General features: G+C 33.6%; 1 protein-coding gene across 1 annotated transcript in view; it reads left to right on the top strand.

Annotated features, from left to right (window-relative positions):
• CHIC2 (cysteine rich hydrophobic domain 2) overlaps positions 1–10,211 on the top strand; it is a 57,614-nt gene extending 47,403 nt beyond the window's left edge. Inside the window, exons 4-6 of the mRNA XM_068975147.1 lie at positions 5,170–5,226; positions 5,393–5,452; positions 8,819–10,211. Of these exons, the coding sequence (XP_068831248.1) occupies positions 5,170–5,226; positions 5,393–5,452; positions 8,819–8,869 (168 nt within the window). The 3' untranslated portion in view covers positions 8,870–10,211. The remainder of the gene's footprint in view (positions 1–5,169; positions 5,227–5,392; positions 5,453–8,818) is intronic.
• Positions 10,212–15,788: the final 5,577 nt, after the last annotated feature.

The following is a 15,788-nucleotide window of genomic DNA, read 5'->3' as shown; positions in this document are numbered from 1 at the left end:
GGGGGCATTTAAGTACAGGAAGGGAATTTTTTGAGGAATTTAATCACATTCTAGTTTGTCTTTTGGTGATCTAGATTTTTCATGTATTATAATACTGAGATATGCCATTTAATTTTCTGTGTATTATTGCAATATAAAATTTATATTAATCCAAGACAGATAAATCAAGTAATTTTCTCTTAAGTTAAAATAATTCATTTAAAATTTTGCATGCTTGCTTTCTAATGACTTATAACTAATAACATTTTTGTTTCATTTATTTTAATAATTTGAATTTGCACAGATGTCAAAAGATAAGTATAGTTCTTATTTGAAAAATACTTAAAAATTTTAAAAATTATGAATACATTCAAAGCATTCTAGTTAAAGCTCAATTAATGCATTATAAACTTAGGAGTTTAAAATTTGTTTTAAATAAGAAATTGAACATTTGAAATTGCACTCTGAGCTCTGTGATATGAATAAATCCTATTCAAAAAGCTTTAATTTTAAGTTTAAATAGTTGAACTTTTATAAATAGTTATTAGTGAGCTACTCATACATTTTGTTAAATATTTTAGCATCTTATATTCTGAAGACTGATAAGAATGCTCTCTCTTTGGGGAAAATTCAGAGAAATTTTATTACAGCTTCCACATTTAACATTTTTCCTTTGGTTTTAAGTACTTAAAAATCCATGAGGTTTCTATTGATTTTATCAGCAAGTTCTAGAAAACCACTTCTTTGAAAAAAAATTTTTTCAAAGGACTTTGAGTCAGTGAATCATTGGTAATGAATATACTGTTAAATAAGAATGGTAACAGTGGTAACAAAGTAGGGAAGTAATACAGGGAAAACTTTCTAAATGATTTGCTGTCCTGCAAGACTTATTTATATCTAATAGTGCATAATTCATTTATGAGGAATAATAACATATTCATTAGTAAGTATGATATTTAGAAAAATTACAAAAAATGTTTCTTCTCATAATAAATCAAATTTGAATTTTCAGAAAATCCTAATTTTCAGTTGCAGTAGCTTACTGTATCTGGGTGTTTCATATGTATTTTTCTGTTATAAGCTTACTTTAGATGCTTCTTTGGAAATTGATAGGGATTTATCAACCTAATATTAATTGTTGTTCGGTTGTTATTTAATTAGCGTTTTTGTAAATTATCCAGGCTGTTTACTTCTTTTGCATTTTCCTGGTTGACTTACTTCCACAATTCTACCAAAAATTTAAAAGGAACCAAATAGAACCCAAATTTTCTATCCTTCTATTATTATTACTTGTTATTCAAGTTAAGTCTACTTAATAAGTCCATTTATAATTGAAATGGTGTTTTTTTAGTTTCTGTTATTTTTTACTTTAACGTTGCAGAATGGTTATATTAGAATTAGCTCACCAGTGAGAAAAATACAGTTAGCAAAGTGTTGAAATGAGGAAATGTGTGACAAAAAAGTAAAGTGAGCTCTGTTAAGAGAGAGGGGGTTCAGAGTCCAAATGCTTAGAGCGGTCCTTTTTCCAACCAAGTTAGTTGACATGATGTTATTTTCATAAAAACCTTGTTTTGATTACATGGTGTGGATTGGTGGTCTTGGTCCTTTTAACTAAGGGTAAAAGTCCATGATAAAATTAGATTTCTTGTTGATCATCTTTTGCAGAAGAACTGAGGATTCATTGGTTAAGAACAGCTAACCTGTCCTCTAGCCTCCAGGGTATGAGCACTGAAAAGGATTAAGGCCCACTGTAGGGAAGCTTGCACTGAAGCCTGCACTGCCCTTTCCCCTGTTCTTTCAGTTAAATAGAAGATTTTTAGTTCCCATGACTATCAGTCTGGTGCTTTTCACAAGCACCAAATTCTTTTAAGAAAATTGATTATTTTTAGATCCACTGGCCTAGAACACTGAAAGATGATTTTTTTTAAGTATTTCCTGTTGATAGACCCTATACATACTGTTTTTTTCTGAGGCCTATTAGTTTCCTTTAATTTATGTAGATTTGGTGATCAATAGAAATACTTTAAAAAATCAAGGACAGGTTTTTATATGGTTGTTTGTCCAGTAAAAATTATAGAGTTTGGCCGTGTTTAATCTTAAATTTTGTTATAAATAGCTATCTGACAACCCTGTGGACATAAACTCTTAACTTTTATTTCTAGAGTACTGCAGTAATAAGGTACTTTTTTTTCATGTTTAAAGGCTTTTAAATAGATTTTTATAAATGCTGGTGTCATTTTTTAAAATATCTGCCAAATTGTTGTTGTATTTAATCATGAAAATATATTTTGATTTTGTTAACTGAAAATAATTGCAAAGTATTAAACATTCTCAGTAGTTAAAGCATTTTCCCCCCCATTTAATTTGAGCTTTTGTTGTTACTAGCAAATAATTTGTGGCACAGTTTCTTTTTTTTTTTTTAATGACTGTTACAGTCTATATACTTGTCACCTTAGTGTTCTAGAAATGTTCCACTCAGATCAAGAGTTCCTTTCTGGTTTTGTATATTCTCACCTGCTCCTCACTGTAAATCACTGAGATGTCAAGTGCAATGATTAATTAAGCTGCACGTGCATGTGCTTTTTTTTTCCACCTGTCAAGCAGGAAAGAAGTCTTATATCAATAGCAAGATTAGATGCTGCAAATTCACAGCTATTACTCCAGACTGTCAAGTGTATAAAAATATTTTATGTTTAGATGCTTATTTGGAATATGGCATACCACTGTTTGTTTGATTTAGAGTTCTTAAATATTGTAAGATACAATTATTATATCAAATCCTGTCATTAAACTTCCAATTAGAAGCAAAGGATAAATTTGGCATTTCTACATAAATATTTTGGAATTTAAGGTTCATGCTTTATACTTGTCTTTTATTCATATATGGGTAGTTGATTTGAGTTATTTAAAGTAAATTATTTTAAGTTTCTAAATTGACGTGTGTTTGTGTGTATGTATCATATACACCAGGAGATCCATTCATAATGTTTGTTCTTGTTATAGTATGGGTTTAAATTTGTGATGAATGATTGTGGAAACCACACTTTTTTTCTGTGTGTAATGCGTATTTGCAGAATGTAATGTTAAACTTTTAATTTTTATATATTAATATGAAACAACAGACTTGAAAGCTTGTTCTCCTCACCCTACTTCTTTCATACCTCCTGCCCCCTTTTTAAACATCAGCAAAAGTAAAACCTCAAATTGTATAGTAATCTTAATCTATTATTAAAAGGTCCTAGAAAGGAAGATTACAAGGTAGATTCAGGTTTTGAATCGGTTTTGCCATTGGTTTAGCAGCGGGTGGGCAGGCAGATGCCTGCTCAGAGTAGAACCTATTGCCATTTTTCACCATTGATAGAGTAGCCTTTCAGAGTCAATGAGCTCTGTCAATGTGAGCTTGTCAAGGCTACAACTTCATAGACCTGAGAGGCGGTTTGAGAGGTCAGCCCTTTTCAGGTTCGCTGTGATGCAAATGAACTTTAATGCTTAAACAACTATTGGAATTTTTATGTCTGCTCCTTGTTCTTTTTTCTTCACAAAGTCATTGACGAGACATTCAGTGCTTTTTAAATTGGAAGTTGCATTGTGCTAAAGACCTAGTACAGATTTACGGAGGGCTGAAAGCAGTTAGATCATGTTCTTTTCATGGTGCGATTAGAATCAAATCGATTTCCCTACAGCCTTCAGCATTCAGATGGCAATTTTAACAAAGCTTGGGGGCTAGACAAGGGACAAAACGACTGAACTGAATGTTAATTACACTCTGCAGCCTTATTTTCTTTTGATTTGGGGCTGACTGGCAACTAAATTAACAAAAAGTGTGACCATAACTGCTGCCCTATTTTCATTTAAAAGGAGAGCTGCCTCTAAAAGGCTATCTTTACAAAGAAACAAGTGAGGTCTGCTGATCATTGTTAACAAGGGCACTTTTTTCCTTTAAAATTCTTGCCAAAAAAACTGTTCAAAAAAAGTAATGTAATAAATTAGTCATTGGCATATTATTACCCAGGGAGTTAGTTAAGTTTCTGATTTTTTTGACATAAGCTTGGAAAATGTAAGGCAGTAAGTGGTAGTTATGAATTATAATTGGCACCTCTGTGTCTGTGGTGTGTATTTAGCATGTTCCACATGCTAGAAGGTAATATGGTAACTAGATTATAGTAGATACCTTAAATAGATATTAAACATTTTATTATGTAACAGAGTATTCAAAATCAGCTTGGTCATAACAATTTTTCACCTCACTCATCCTTGCTTGATAGTCACATTTTCGTATTTGATGATTAGTACTTATTTAGTTGTGCCACATTAATGGATCTGGATGCTTTTTTCCTTTCCTTGCAAGGAAGCTGCAGCTGCAGCAAGTTGCATTTGCTTCTTGTGGCAACACTGTCCTGTTTGCACCTGCAGCTGTGTCAGTCTCATCCTAACACCTGGCACCATGAATTATCCTCCTCTTTATTCCTGCCCAAGCAAGAAACATTTCATGCTGCATAGTGTACACTGCAAAAATCAAGTGACCTTCAGTATAAATTTCTTAGTTGATACCTTTAACAGTAGTATTGAGTAAAGTTTGATTTTCAAATAAAACCAATTTTATTTGAAAACCAACAAAAATGATTGGATTAAATGCAGTTTTGCCTGTGAAAATCTTTGTGAAATAATAAATAAGCTTAGTTTTAAAATTTGGACATTATTTTTAAGTATGATATAAAAATTAGTTTGATTTGATATAGATTGATATTTTTTATTAACTTTTAATCATTTCCTTTTTAAATTTAGACTAAAGACCCTTTTCATTTTGTTAATGTATAAATAGCTTTGTTTTAAAATATGTATTAAGGTATTCTTATTACTACTAAATATTACGGAAATATTTTTGAAAGAAATGGGGATTTAAATTTGTATTTTTTAGTGGATAACATTAGCTTTTTAGACTTAAATAAATCAGAGACTAGTAAGTATGAAACAGTTAAAAAATACAATGCCCCAAACCATATCTTTATCAAGACAGAGTCCTATTTCTGTTCAGGCTACTATTTAGTGCTAGAATGTTGCTAGTGTTATAGACCACTCTATACTCAGTCACTGTCTTATATCTCTTTCCTTTTCACACAAAAAACAGCTGCAAAACCACGTTTTTCTAAAACCAGTCAGGAGTAAACTTTTTTCTCATTTGTCTTCTAGACACGAAGATCGATTGAGAAGTTATTAGAATGGGAAAACAATAGGTTATACCACAAGGTGAGTACCACGGGGAGCAGCTTCGTACTGTTGAGGTCTGAACTGCACAGTATGGAAACAGATGCTTTTGTTGAACTAAAAATATGAAAGATGGACAAATGGGTTAGTCTGTGTGCTGCAATAAAATAGAGCTCATTTTTCTTCTTTTACTCTCCTACTTGTCTAGCTGTGCTTGCACTGGAGACTGAGCAAAAGGAAATGTGAAACGAATAACATGATGGAATATGTAAGTTAAAGGGCTGTTTTGTGAGTTTCTCCATTAAATGATCATTTATTTTGCTTCTGATCTTATTCTTTCCATGATTATTAATCAGCAAAGGTGTCAGAAGCTTAATCTCCTGAGTGCAAGGATTTTTTACGGTTCACAGATGCATGTTTTCATGTGCAAGACTGATTTATAAAGTTATGAATGACTTGAAAACAAGGCTTCACTGTGTTCTGAAAAATAATAAATTAATTGCCAAGATAAAATAGGCTGAACATGTGTTGATGGAGTGTGAAATTTTAGATGCTGTATAAAGAATAACCACAACTTTGGTTACGCAGCAAGTCAGATATGGCTTTTTTATATAATGCTAATCAGGTTTCCAAGTATGGAAGAAAACCTTTCAGCCAAGCCACTGGAGCTTAAGAAACCTTTAGCCTTTATAGATTTTAACTGCCCATACCTCAGTGGCCTTTAAAGAATCTTTCAAAGTGTTGTTGGGATATTATTCTGTAAAAAGTATCTTAAAAGTAAACAGGAGATAAGATGTTGCTCACCCAGTGTTTATTCTTTAAAAGATATCTAATGGGTATGTGTATACAGTCAGTTTTAGAGCTTAGAATGGGATTTAATTTACCAGCTACTTGCTTAACTTGAAAGTGTTTTCTCAGTTTGAAAAGTTCAGAATACTATAGAAAAAGTGTAAATTTTTATTCTCCCTTGAGCCTGGATGTTTTATGTTAAATATGAAAAGATTAATATATGAAAAGAAGAACTGAGCACGAGGTTGAGTATCTAGCACATCATTTCTGACAAATTTTGTCTATTCTTTGACATAGAATAGCCATCATAGGTAGCATGTGTGTGTGTGTATGTGTGTATAAAAGATTAATGAAAACAGTGCCTGGATACTGGAAATAGTTGGAAATTATCATAAAATCATTTTTCTCTGTAGCATTTTCTCTTTCTTTCATTATCACACAATCAAATCCCATTTCTAGCCGTGAACATAAAAGATGTCTTTAAAATGTCTCTTTTTTCATAGAATAGCTCTATTCAGTGAACTAAATAATGTAGATTTTATCATTATCTATTATATCAAACATGTTAATTTATGATGGTAAAAAGGCACTTGATACTTTCGTATAATAATAAAAGCACATTCGAATAACTTGTTTCGAGATTGACCTATGAAAATACTAGGCTTGTATTTTCATCATAGATGAAAAGTCACTGGTGAGAGAGTTTATATATTTTGTGAGAAGGAATGGATATGTAAGTGATTTAAAGGATTTTGTGAAAAAATACTTGCTATATTTATAAACCCCAACACTTAGCTTATTAATAAAATAGAAGCTTTTATTTATTTATTTAGCACACTTCTAAATTTACTTTGGAAAGCAAAGCATAAAGTATTCCCAATACTATTATTTCCAGATAGAACTATAAGATCATTCATTCATAAAATATGCTCATTCTCTTTAATGTTTATATTTATGATGTAGTATTAATTAATTGGCAACCCACTCCAGTATTCTTGCCTAGAGAATCCCAGGGATTCTCCCCCAGATGGGGGAGCCTGGTGGGCTGCTGTCTATGGGGTCGCACAGAGTCGGACATGACTGGAGCGACTTAGCAGCAGCAGCAGCAGTATTAATTAAAATAATGTAACCTTCCAAAACATTCTGAACTTACATGCTCTGTAAAATATGTGCTCTTATTGCTCTCTTAAATTGTCATTAATTTTTAGATAAACACTTTTGTACTAAAGCCATTATATTTTCTTACCATCATAGAAGATATCTAGAAGAGTAGTTTTTTAAAAACTTAAAAATTACTTTAAAATGTATTTTTCTTCAGTTTTCTTGGAGTGTGTGTGCGTGTGTGTATGTGTATTTATGACAGTTGAGTGGAGGAAAAACATAATTTTTAAAACTCCCTAAAAATAGTTTTGCAAAGTTAAAATAGAAATAATCTGTATATCTGTATGACTTCAACTTTTCTTTAATTTACAGAAATTTCATTTGTTAGCTAAAGGGAAATATTTCTCCTTGACTATGTTATGAATATTGGAGTAAATTTATGAAATATACCAAATTTTCTTTTATTCAGATATGGCAGAAGAAATGAGACAAATGGTTAACTTCTGTGTATGGCTTCTGAAGGGAAAAAGTTTGTAGGATATATTCTTTTAAAACTAGTAATAATTCAGACAGTCAAAGATATCTTTTACTATTCATTGTGCAATATATACTGGAAAATATAATTTAGTCATCAAATTTTAGAGCTAGAAAGAATCTTGCCATCTCTCCCATCCTTTCATTTTATAGGTGAGGACACTGAAAAACAGAGGATTCTAGCTCAAATAAAGAAGCTGGGTAGGAAGCTAGTGAACATTTTGTAGGCAAATAACAGGTCAGGAGAGTGGCACAGGGGCACCTAATGATGAGTCAGCTAGGGGAGGAGTATATTGGAGCCACGTATAGAAATACCTTCTTCATTGAGGCAGGTCAAAAATCAGGAGGACTAAAGAGTGAAAATGAAGATTTGTGGCTCAGATGACTAAATGTAGAAAAGTACCCAAACCTAGAGGTCATATCAAGACAGTTTCTAAAAAGATTGAGGAGTTCCTCAAACTGGAAAGTGTTCAAATTGAATAATTTTTTGTTTAGCATCCATTCCATACAGAGTTGAAACAAGGGGGAAAATTGATTATAATTTAAGACAGTTCCAAGTTTGGAATAAAAATTAGCTCTGGTCAACTTGTGTCTTTCTGTGTTAACTGTGTTTTGTTTTTTGATTGATTTCCATTTAGTTTCCTAGTAAAAAGTCCTTTGAAACAGATTTTAACCTTTAATTTTGCTAGTCTAACCTTTAATTCTGCTAACTTAAAAAGAAAAGAATGTTTTTTAAAAATTAAGAGAGAGAACCAACACTTTGTCTAGAGATCACATGTCCCGGTACAGTAAAATGAGAACAGCTCTAGAACCTGAAGACCCGTGGAACTGGGCTGTAAATAAAAGGGAGGAAGCCTGTGGATCTGAATATTAGGGTCAGCTGCAGCCACCATAAAGGAGTAAAAAGGGCAAGGCTTTGGAGTTAAGACAGTCTTTTGTTCATATACTAACTCCATAATCTATGGTGTTGTACTTCTCAAATCATCAGGTTTCTCATCTGTAAAGTGAGTATGATAATACTTGCCTCATTGTCAGGATTAAATAGATAGTATGAAATATTTGGTATGTAGTTAGCTCTCAGTAAATGCATGCATTCTGCTCTTTGTCAGAGGCACTATAAAAATTGTTTTAAGTGATGGGAATATAAATAAAGTTTTTTAAGATAAAATTTTAAAGAAATCCTTTTAAAACTTGTTTTCTCCTTCTACAGGTCATCCTCATAGAATTTTTACCAAAGACACCGATTTTTCGACCAGATTAGCATTTACTTTATTTATAGAGACTTTCCAAGTATGTTGTCTTTCCAATGGTGCCTTGCTTGGTGCTCTCCTGGTGGTGACATAACATTGGTTCTACAGAATCGTGTGGTGTTTTTTTCTGTTGTTGTTGTTGTTTTTTTTAAATAACCGCATGTTCTAAGTGTGCATTTTTGTCAAACTTTGCAACAGTTATTTCATACAGATGTTTAATACTTAAGTTATTGTGCTCTTTTCTGTTATGTATTCTGATTTTCAAGGATTACTTTTTTGTATTATCAAAAGAAAAATACATTTGAACTTAGCATAAAAAGTGGCCAGCTTTTTTATTTTACCACCAAGGTATACACAGTCCTTTATTTATTAATTCCTTAATATAGAAAAAGACCTTTGTAAGGCTCTACTTATCTATTATTCTAGCAAGCACACTCTGTATTATTTCTCTTGCTTTTTAAATTTATTGTCATTATTTTAAAATAGTGTTTTCTTTCATAGCTTTTTGAACCATAACATATTCCTTCTCATACAATTCCTAATGCTATGTTTACAGCAGAAATATCTGTAACATTATAAAGACCTGTCAAATATTTTGAAAGTATTTCCGTCTACAAAAGTCGTAAGGCAGGATTAAATTATTTTCACTAGAATAGACAAATCAGTGAATGGTATGCATGCATCTAATGTTTACTAGAGCTCAGGATCACAAAACATAGTAGCATTGCAATCTGTATATTTTTGATCAAGGTATTAATTTAATGGCCTTATTTGGGTTATTTTTTATTGTTTTATCAAATCTTATGTACAAAAGTGTAGGAATACTAGAAATACTCCTTTAAAAAATTTCTAAGGAAACTATCTCTCAATCTAACAGCAATTGTAGAATGCGTATGTTTCTGAAAAGTTTTCGAAAGAAAACAAACATAGAATTAAACTGGTGTTTAATATCCCATTGATATTTAAAACAGATTATTCCTAAGAAATGGAGGGCATATCTAGTACTGTTTTAATCCACTAGTTTGCTTTCAGTCCAGTTATGTATACTTTTCTGATTAAGAGTATGATACACAAGTTTAAGTCAGATCATTTTGTTTCTTTAAAATATGTACAGGCATACATTTTTTTTTTTCTCCTCCTTTTAGTTGTACATATCTCCATGCATTTTAAAACTTTCTAAATTTCTGAATGGCCTATGTGTAAATTTTTGTTTTTATAAACCTTGAAATTATACAAATTTTGTGTGTGTATACAACATGTTCCATACAACTGTGGTATCGAGCAATAATGTGAATAACTTTTGAAATTATATAAACTATGCTTAATTTGTATTAAGAATTGGTACCACTATATAATACTTTTCCTTGTATTAAATCTTTTAAATACCAGTTTCATTAATTTATATACCTGTATTTTTAAAAACTATTTCTTTGTACTTCTCCAGAGTACTGTAATTCTATGTGAATTTGAATAATTTAATGACATATCCTATCATATATTAGGAACTATCTTAAAAATTAGGATTTTTGGAGAGGGGTGCGTCCTGAGATTTATTTGTTTCCTTTGCTTCCCAAAACATCAACTTGAATTTATAAAACACTTTTCCTATGAAAAAGTACAGAGAATTCATACACTTCTCATTTTATTTACCTTGTGTCTTGGATATGTCCTATCACCTTAAAGTAGTGCAAATTAAAGGATAATGCTATTCAGAAACTCTAGTATTCCTCTGTGGTTTCCCTGTGACAAATTATTTTATGGAGAACACTGATTTTGCCTCAGGAGGATTCCAAAAGAACAGCAAAATATAACTGTGTAGACTGTGCAGCACAGTTTTCCAAATCTGAAATTTTGTAAATTTGTGGAGCATCATATTAATCAGCTTTATAGGAAGAACTGTACCCGTTTAGGCATAATTCTTTTCTCCTATTAATCTTCTATAAATTGTAATTTTAACATTATATTCCCATAAGAATATTAATATTTTTAACAGGATAGTTTTCATAGTTGATAATGTTAAGTATAGGATTTTAAAATATTTTCCTAATTTTATTGAGAAATATGTGGCCTAAAGAGTCCCTGGAAATGGGCAGTCATATCTCTAATGAATATATGGAAAAGAGCTGTGAATGCTTAATATGTGAGATTACCATAAGCCAGTTATACTTTGAGCAGTTAGATTTCCATGTTTGGGTTTTCATTAGTAGCCCCCAGTGTAAGCCCTTTGGTTTACCCTTTCTTGAATCATGAATTTAAGTGTCCATGTTACTGGAAATTAGGAATGTCGGAGATGCCTGCGTTATATGAACGTTAGTCCAAAGGAAATTTTATTTCCAAAGGAAATGTTTTAAATGATGATCTTTAGTTTCTGTTTTCTAGTTTGTGAGACATGAACCATAGTACATAATTATAAAAATGGCCAAGAAAAGGTATTATCGGCAGAAAATCTAATGTATAGATTTTACATAGGTTAAGTGAATATCTTACGATCTTCATTCTGGCAATATATTTCTGGCATTTTACAATTAGTCCAGCATCCCTTTGTAGAAACATTCCTTTATCAAACATTGTACTTTGCAAACCCTATTATATTTTAGCACATGACTTTTGTATACCTGAATTAAAATATATGGTCATCCAAAATCTAATGACTGTAGTAAAACTGAAGTAACATTTAGCTCTTAAGGTAAATATGCCCTTCTCTCACAACCTGACTTACATAAAATGGTCCTCACATGCTCTATTATGACTCTTTAATGACTAGGTTTCATCCATTTAAAATATAAACGTGTAATTTTGGCCTGAAATCAAGAAGTGTTCAACCTTGAAAACTAGTAAACAGTGATTTCCTTCCTTGCTAGAGAAGCTAGTTTTGTAATCGAATAATTTAAAATCAGGAAGAACCACAAGTTTCTCCATAGTTGTATTTTCAGTGTTACACACAGAGAGCTTCCGATTGCCTCTTTATGTTCATAGACACAGACCAACTATATAAAATATTGACAACATTCCATATCAATCTTTGGTTATAAAATAATGATATTAAGTAGTAACATGTACAATTGAATCTGTAACTGCACCCCTAGCTGCATGATTTCAAACTACACTACTTTTGTTATTGTTGTAGTTTAGTCGTTCCGCCATGTCCAACTCTTTGTGACCCCATACTTGTATTTAGTATTATTTATATAGACTGTTTCAACTTTTATGGTAAGTGCTTTACTATTATAACAATTAGCTGCTTGCCTAATGTTTCACTGTAAATATTTGCTTTGGCTCAACTCTTGGTCACTAGTACTTAATCTTAAGTACAGTGTATTTAAAACTGTCTTTGAATTCTAGTATTTAGTCCTGGACTCTCTTTCAAGCTTCTCCTATCCCATTGAAGTATTGTGGGTCCTTTTGCTGCCCTCCTGATGTCCAGAATCTTCACCCAGGTGTGGATAATTCAGAATTGCCTTTCTATCTTCCTTACTCAAAGCTCCCAGTAAGAATGTTAATTTTTTCGCGCTGTTAGCTAGGTGTTTAGAAAGCCAATTAAAGTGAGTCAGTGACATTAAGTGAAAATGGCTGACACTCTGAATTCTTCTAAAGTGGTACTTGCAATTTTAAAAGGGAATTTCTTAACCAATTTTCAATTGGTTTTCCTTTTCAAAACACCCTATCAGTCTGGACTTTCCCAGGAAGGAAGTAGTAGAATGGTTGCATGTGAGGCTTCTCAAACCATTGTTTCTGAAGAAAGCTGATTTATGTCTAGTAATAGGGTAGAAAGAAAAGGCTCCAGACCAATCCCAAACCAAACTATTTGTTATCCCGTAATAATTGGCGTTCAGTTCAGTTGCTCAGTTGTGTCCGACTCTTCGCGACCCCGTGAATCGCAGCACGCCAGGCCTCCCTGTCCATGACCAACTCCCGGAGTTCACCCAAATCCATGTCCATCGAGTTGGTGATGCCGTCCAACCATCTCATCCTCTGTCATCCCATTCTCCTCCTACCCTCAATCTTTCCCAGCATCACGGTCTTTTCAGATGAGTCAGCTCTTCGCATCAGGTGGCCAAAGTATTGGAGTTTCAGCTTCAACATCAGTCCTTCCAATGAATATTCAGGATTTCCTTTAGGATGGACTGGTTGGATCTCCTTGCAGTCCAAGGGACTCTCTAGAGTCTTCTCTAACACCACAGTTCAAAAGCATCAATTCTTCAGCACTCAGCTTTCTTTATAGTCCAACAACTGGAAAAACCATAGCCTTGACTAGATGGACCTTTGTTGGCAAGGTAATGTCTCTGCTTTTTAATATGCTGTCTAGGTTGGTCATAACTTTCCTTCCAAGGAGTAAGCATCTTTTAATTTCATGGCTGCAATCAGCATCTGCAGTGGTTTTGGAGCCCAGAAAAATAAAGTCAGCCACTGTTTCCCCGTCTATTGCCATGAAGTGATGGGATCAGATGCCATGATCTTCGTTTTCTGAATGTTGAGCTTTGAGCCAACTTTTTCACTTCCTCTTTCACTTTCATCAAGAGGCTCTTTAGTTCTTCGCTTTCTGCCATAAGGGTGGTGTCATCTGCATATCTGAGGTTATTGATATTTCTCCTGGTAATCTTGATTCCAGCTTGTGCTTGCTCCCACCCAGCGTTTCTCATGATATACTCTGCATATAAGTTAAATAAGCAGGGTGACAATATACGGTCTTGACGCACTTCTTTTCCTATTTGGAACCAGTCTGTTGTTCCATGTCCAGTTCTAACTGTTGCTTCCTGACCTGCATACAGGTTTCTCAAGAGGCAGGTCTGGTGGTCTGGTATTCCCATCTCTTTCAGAATTTTCCACAGTCTTCCAACAATAAAAGAGAAAACTAAACATGAACATCACCAGGTGGTTGACACCGAAATCAGATTGATTATAATCTTTGCAGCCAAAGATGGAGAAGCTCTATACAGTCAGCAAAAACAAGACCAGGAGCTGACTGTGGCTCAGATGATGAGCTCCTTATTGCCAAATTCAGACTGAAATTGAAGAAAGTGGAAAAAACCACTACACCATTCAGGTATGACCTAAATCAAATCCCTTATGACTATATAGTGGAAGTGAGAAATAGATTTAAGGGACTAGATGTGATAGACAGAGTGCCTGATGAACTATGGATGGAGGTTCGTGACACTGTACAGGAGACAGGAATCAAGACCATCCCCAAGAAAGAGAAATGCAAAAAAGCAAAATGGCTGCCTAGGCCTTACCAATAGCTGAGGAAAGAAGAGAAGCTAAAGGCAAAGGAGAAAAGGAAAGATATAAGCATCTGAATGGAGAGTTCCAAAGAATAGCAAGGAGAGATAAGAAAGCCTTCCTCAGCGACTAATGCAAAGAAATAGAAGAAAACAGCAGAATGGGAAAGACTAGAGATCTCATCAAGAAAATTAGAGATACCGAGGGAACATTTTGTGCAAAAATGGGCACAATAAAGGACAGAAATGGTATGGACCTAACAGAAGCAGAAGATATTAAGAAGAGGTGGCAAGAATACACAGAAGAACTCTACAAAAAAGATCTTCACAACCCAGATAATCACGATGGTGTGATCACTCACCTAGAGCCAGACATCCTGGAATGTGAATTCAAGGGACCCTTAGGAAGCATCATTACAAACAAAGCTAGTGGAGGTGATGGAATTCCAGTTGAGCTATTTCAAATCCTGAAAGATGATGCTGTGAAAGTGCTGCACTCAATATGCTTATGCTGACAAATTTGGAAAACTCAGCAGTGGCCACAGGACTGGAAAAGGTAAGTTTTCATTCCAATCCCAAAGAAAGGCAATGCTAAAGAATACTCCAACTAACGCACAATTGCATTCATCTCACACGCTAGTAAAGTAATGCTCAAAATTCTGCAAGCCAGGCTTCAACAATATGTGAACCTTAAACTCCCTGATGTTCAAGCTGGTTTTAGAAAAGGCAGAGGAACCAGAGATGAAATTGCCAACATCTGTTGGATCATAGAAAAAGCAAGAAAGTTCCAGAAAAACATCTATTTATGCTTTATTGACTATGCCAAAGCCTTTGTGTGGATCACAATAAACTGTGGAAAATTCTGAAAAAGTTGGTGTTAAGTAAACTGAAACTATCTTTTTAAATAAATAGATTCTTAATTTTCCATAGATATAATTGTGAACTTTATGTTGTTTTTAGGATCAGACCTTTTGTAGAAGTTGAGGTTTGAAGGAGATTTTGAGATATGAAGGATATCTTGAGTTACCTTGTTCTGTACTTTTATAGACTTTTTGATAGTTTAGCGGCACCCCACTCCAGTACTCTTGCCTGGAAAATCCCATGGACGGAGGGCCCTGGTAGGCTGCAGTCCATGGGGTTGCTAAGAGTTGGACATGACTGAGCAACTTCACTTTCACTTTTCATTTTCATGCATTGGAGAAGGAATTAGCAACCCACTCCAGTACTCTTGCCTGGAGAATCCCATGGATGGAGGAGCCTGGTAGGCTGCCGTCTATGGGGTCGCACAGAGTCGGACACGACTGAAGCGACTTAGCAGCAGCAGTAGCAGCAGAAGCTTAGCTAGTGTTTATATTATTAATTATAAATCTGTGTACTTGATTCTGCCATAGGGAGCGATGCCCCCCTGCGCCCACCCTCACCACCTCACCTTGGTAAATTAAAACCACAGAGATTGATTGTAGCTTTAATAGACAGTAATGAAAACAAGTTCAGATTACTAAACCTGATTTTGAATTGATTTCTCATGTTCTGCAAGATCAAGTTTACTTGGCCTCTTCGCTTTTCATTTTCATGGATGGATACTATGACTACCTCATATTTTTTAATCATTTATTTTGCTGTTGTTTATTATGTCCTATATGAAAATAAGTAGCTAGATGTTTAATAGTAATGATTGAGTAGCTTTTTAAACTTAATGATATCAGCAGAA

This window comes from Capricornis sumatraensis, chromosome 7 (genome assembly GCF_032405125.1).
Source record: "Capricornis sumatraensis isolate serow.1 chromosome 7, serow.2, whole genome shotgun sequence".
Lineage (NCBI taxonomy): Eukaryota > Metazoa > Chordata > Mammalia > Artiodactyla > Bovidae > Capricornis > Capricornis sumatraensis.
This window is presented reverse-complemented; position numbering and strand designations above follow the sequence as displayed.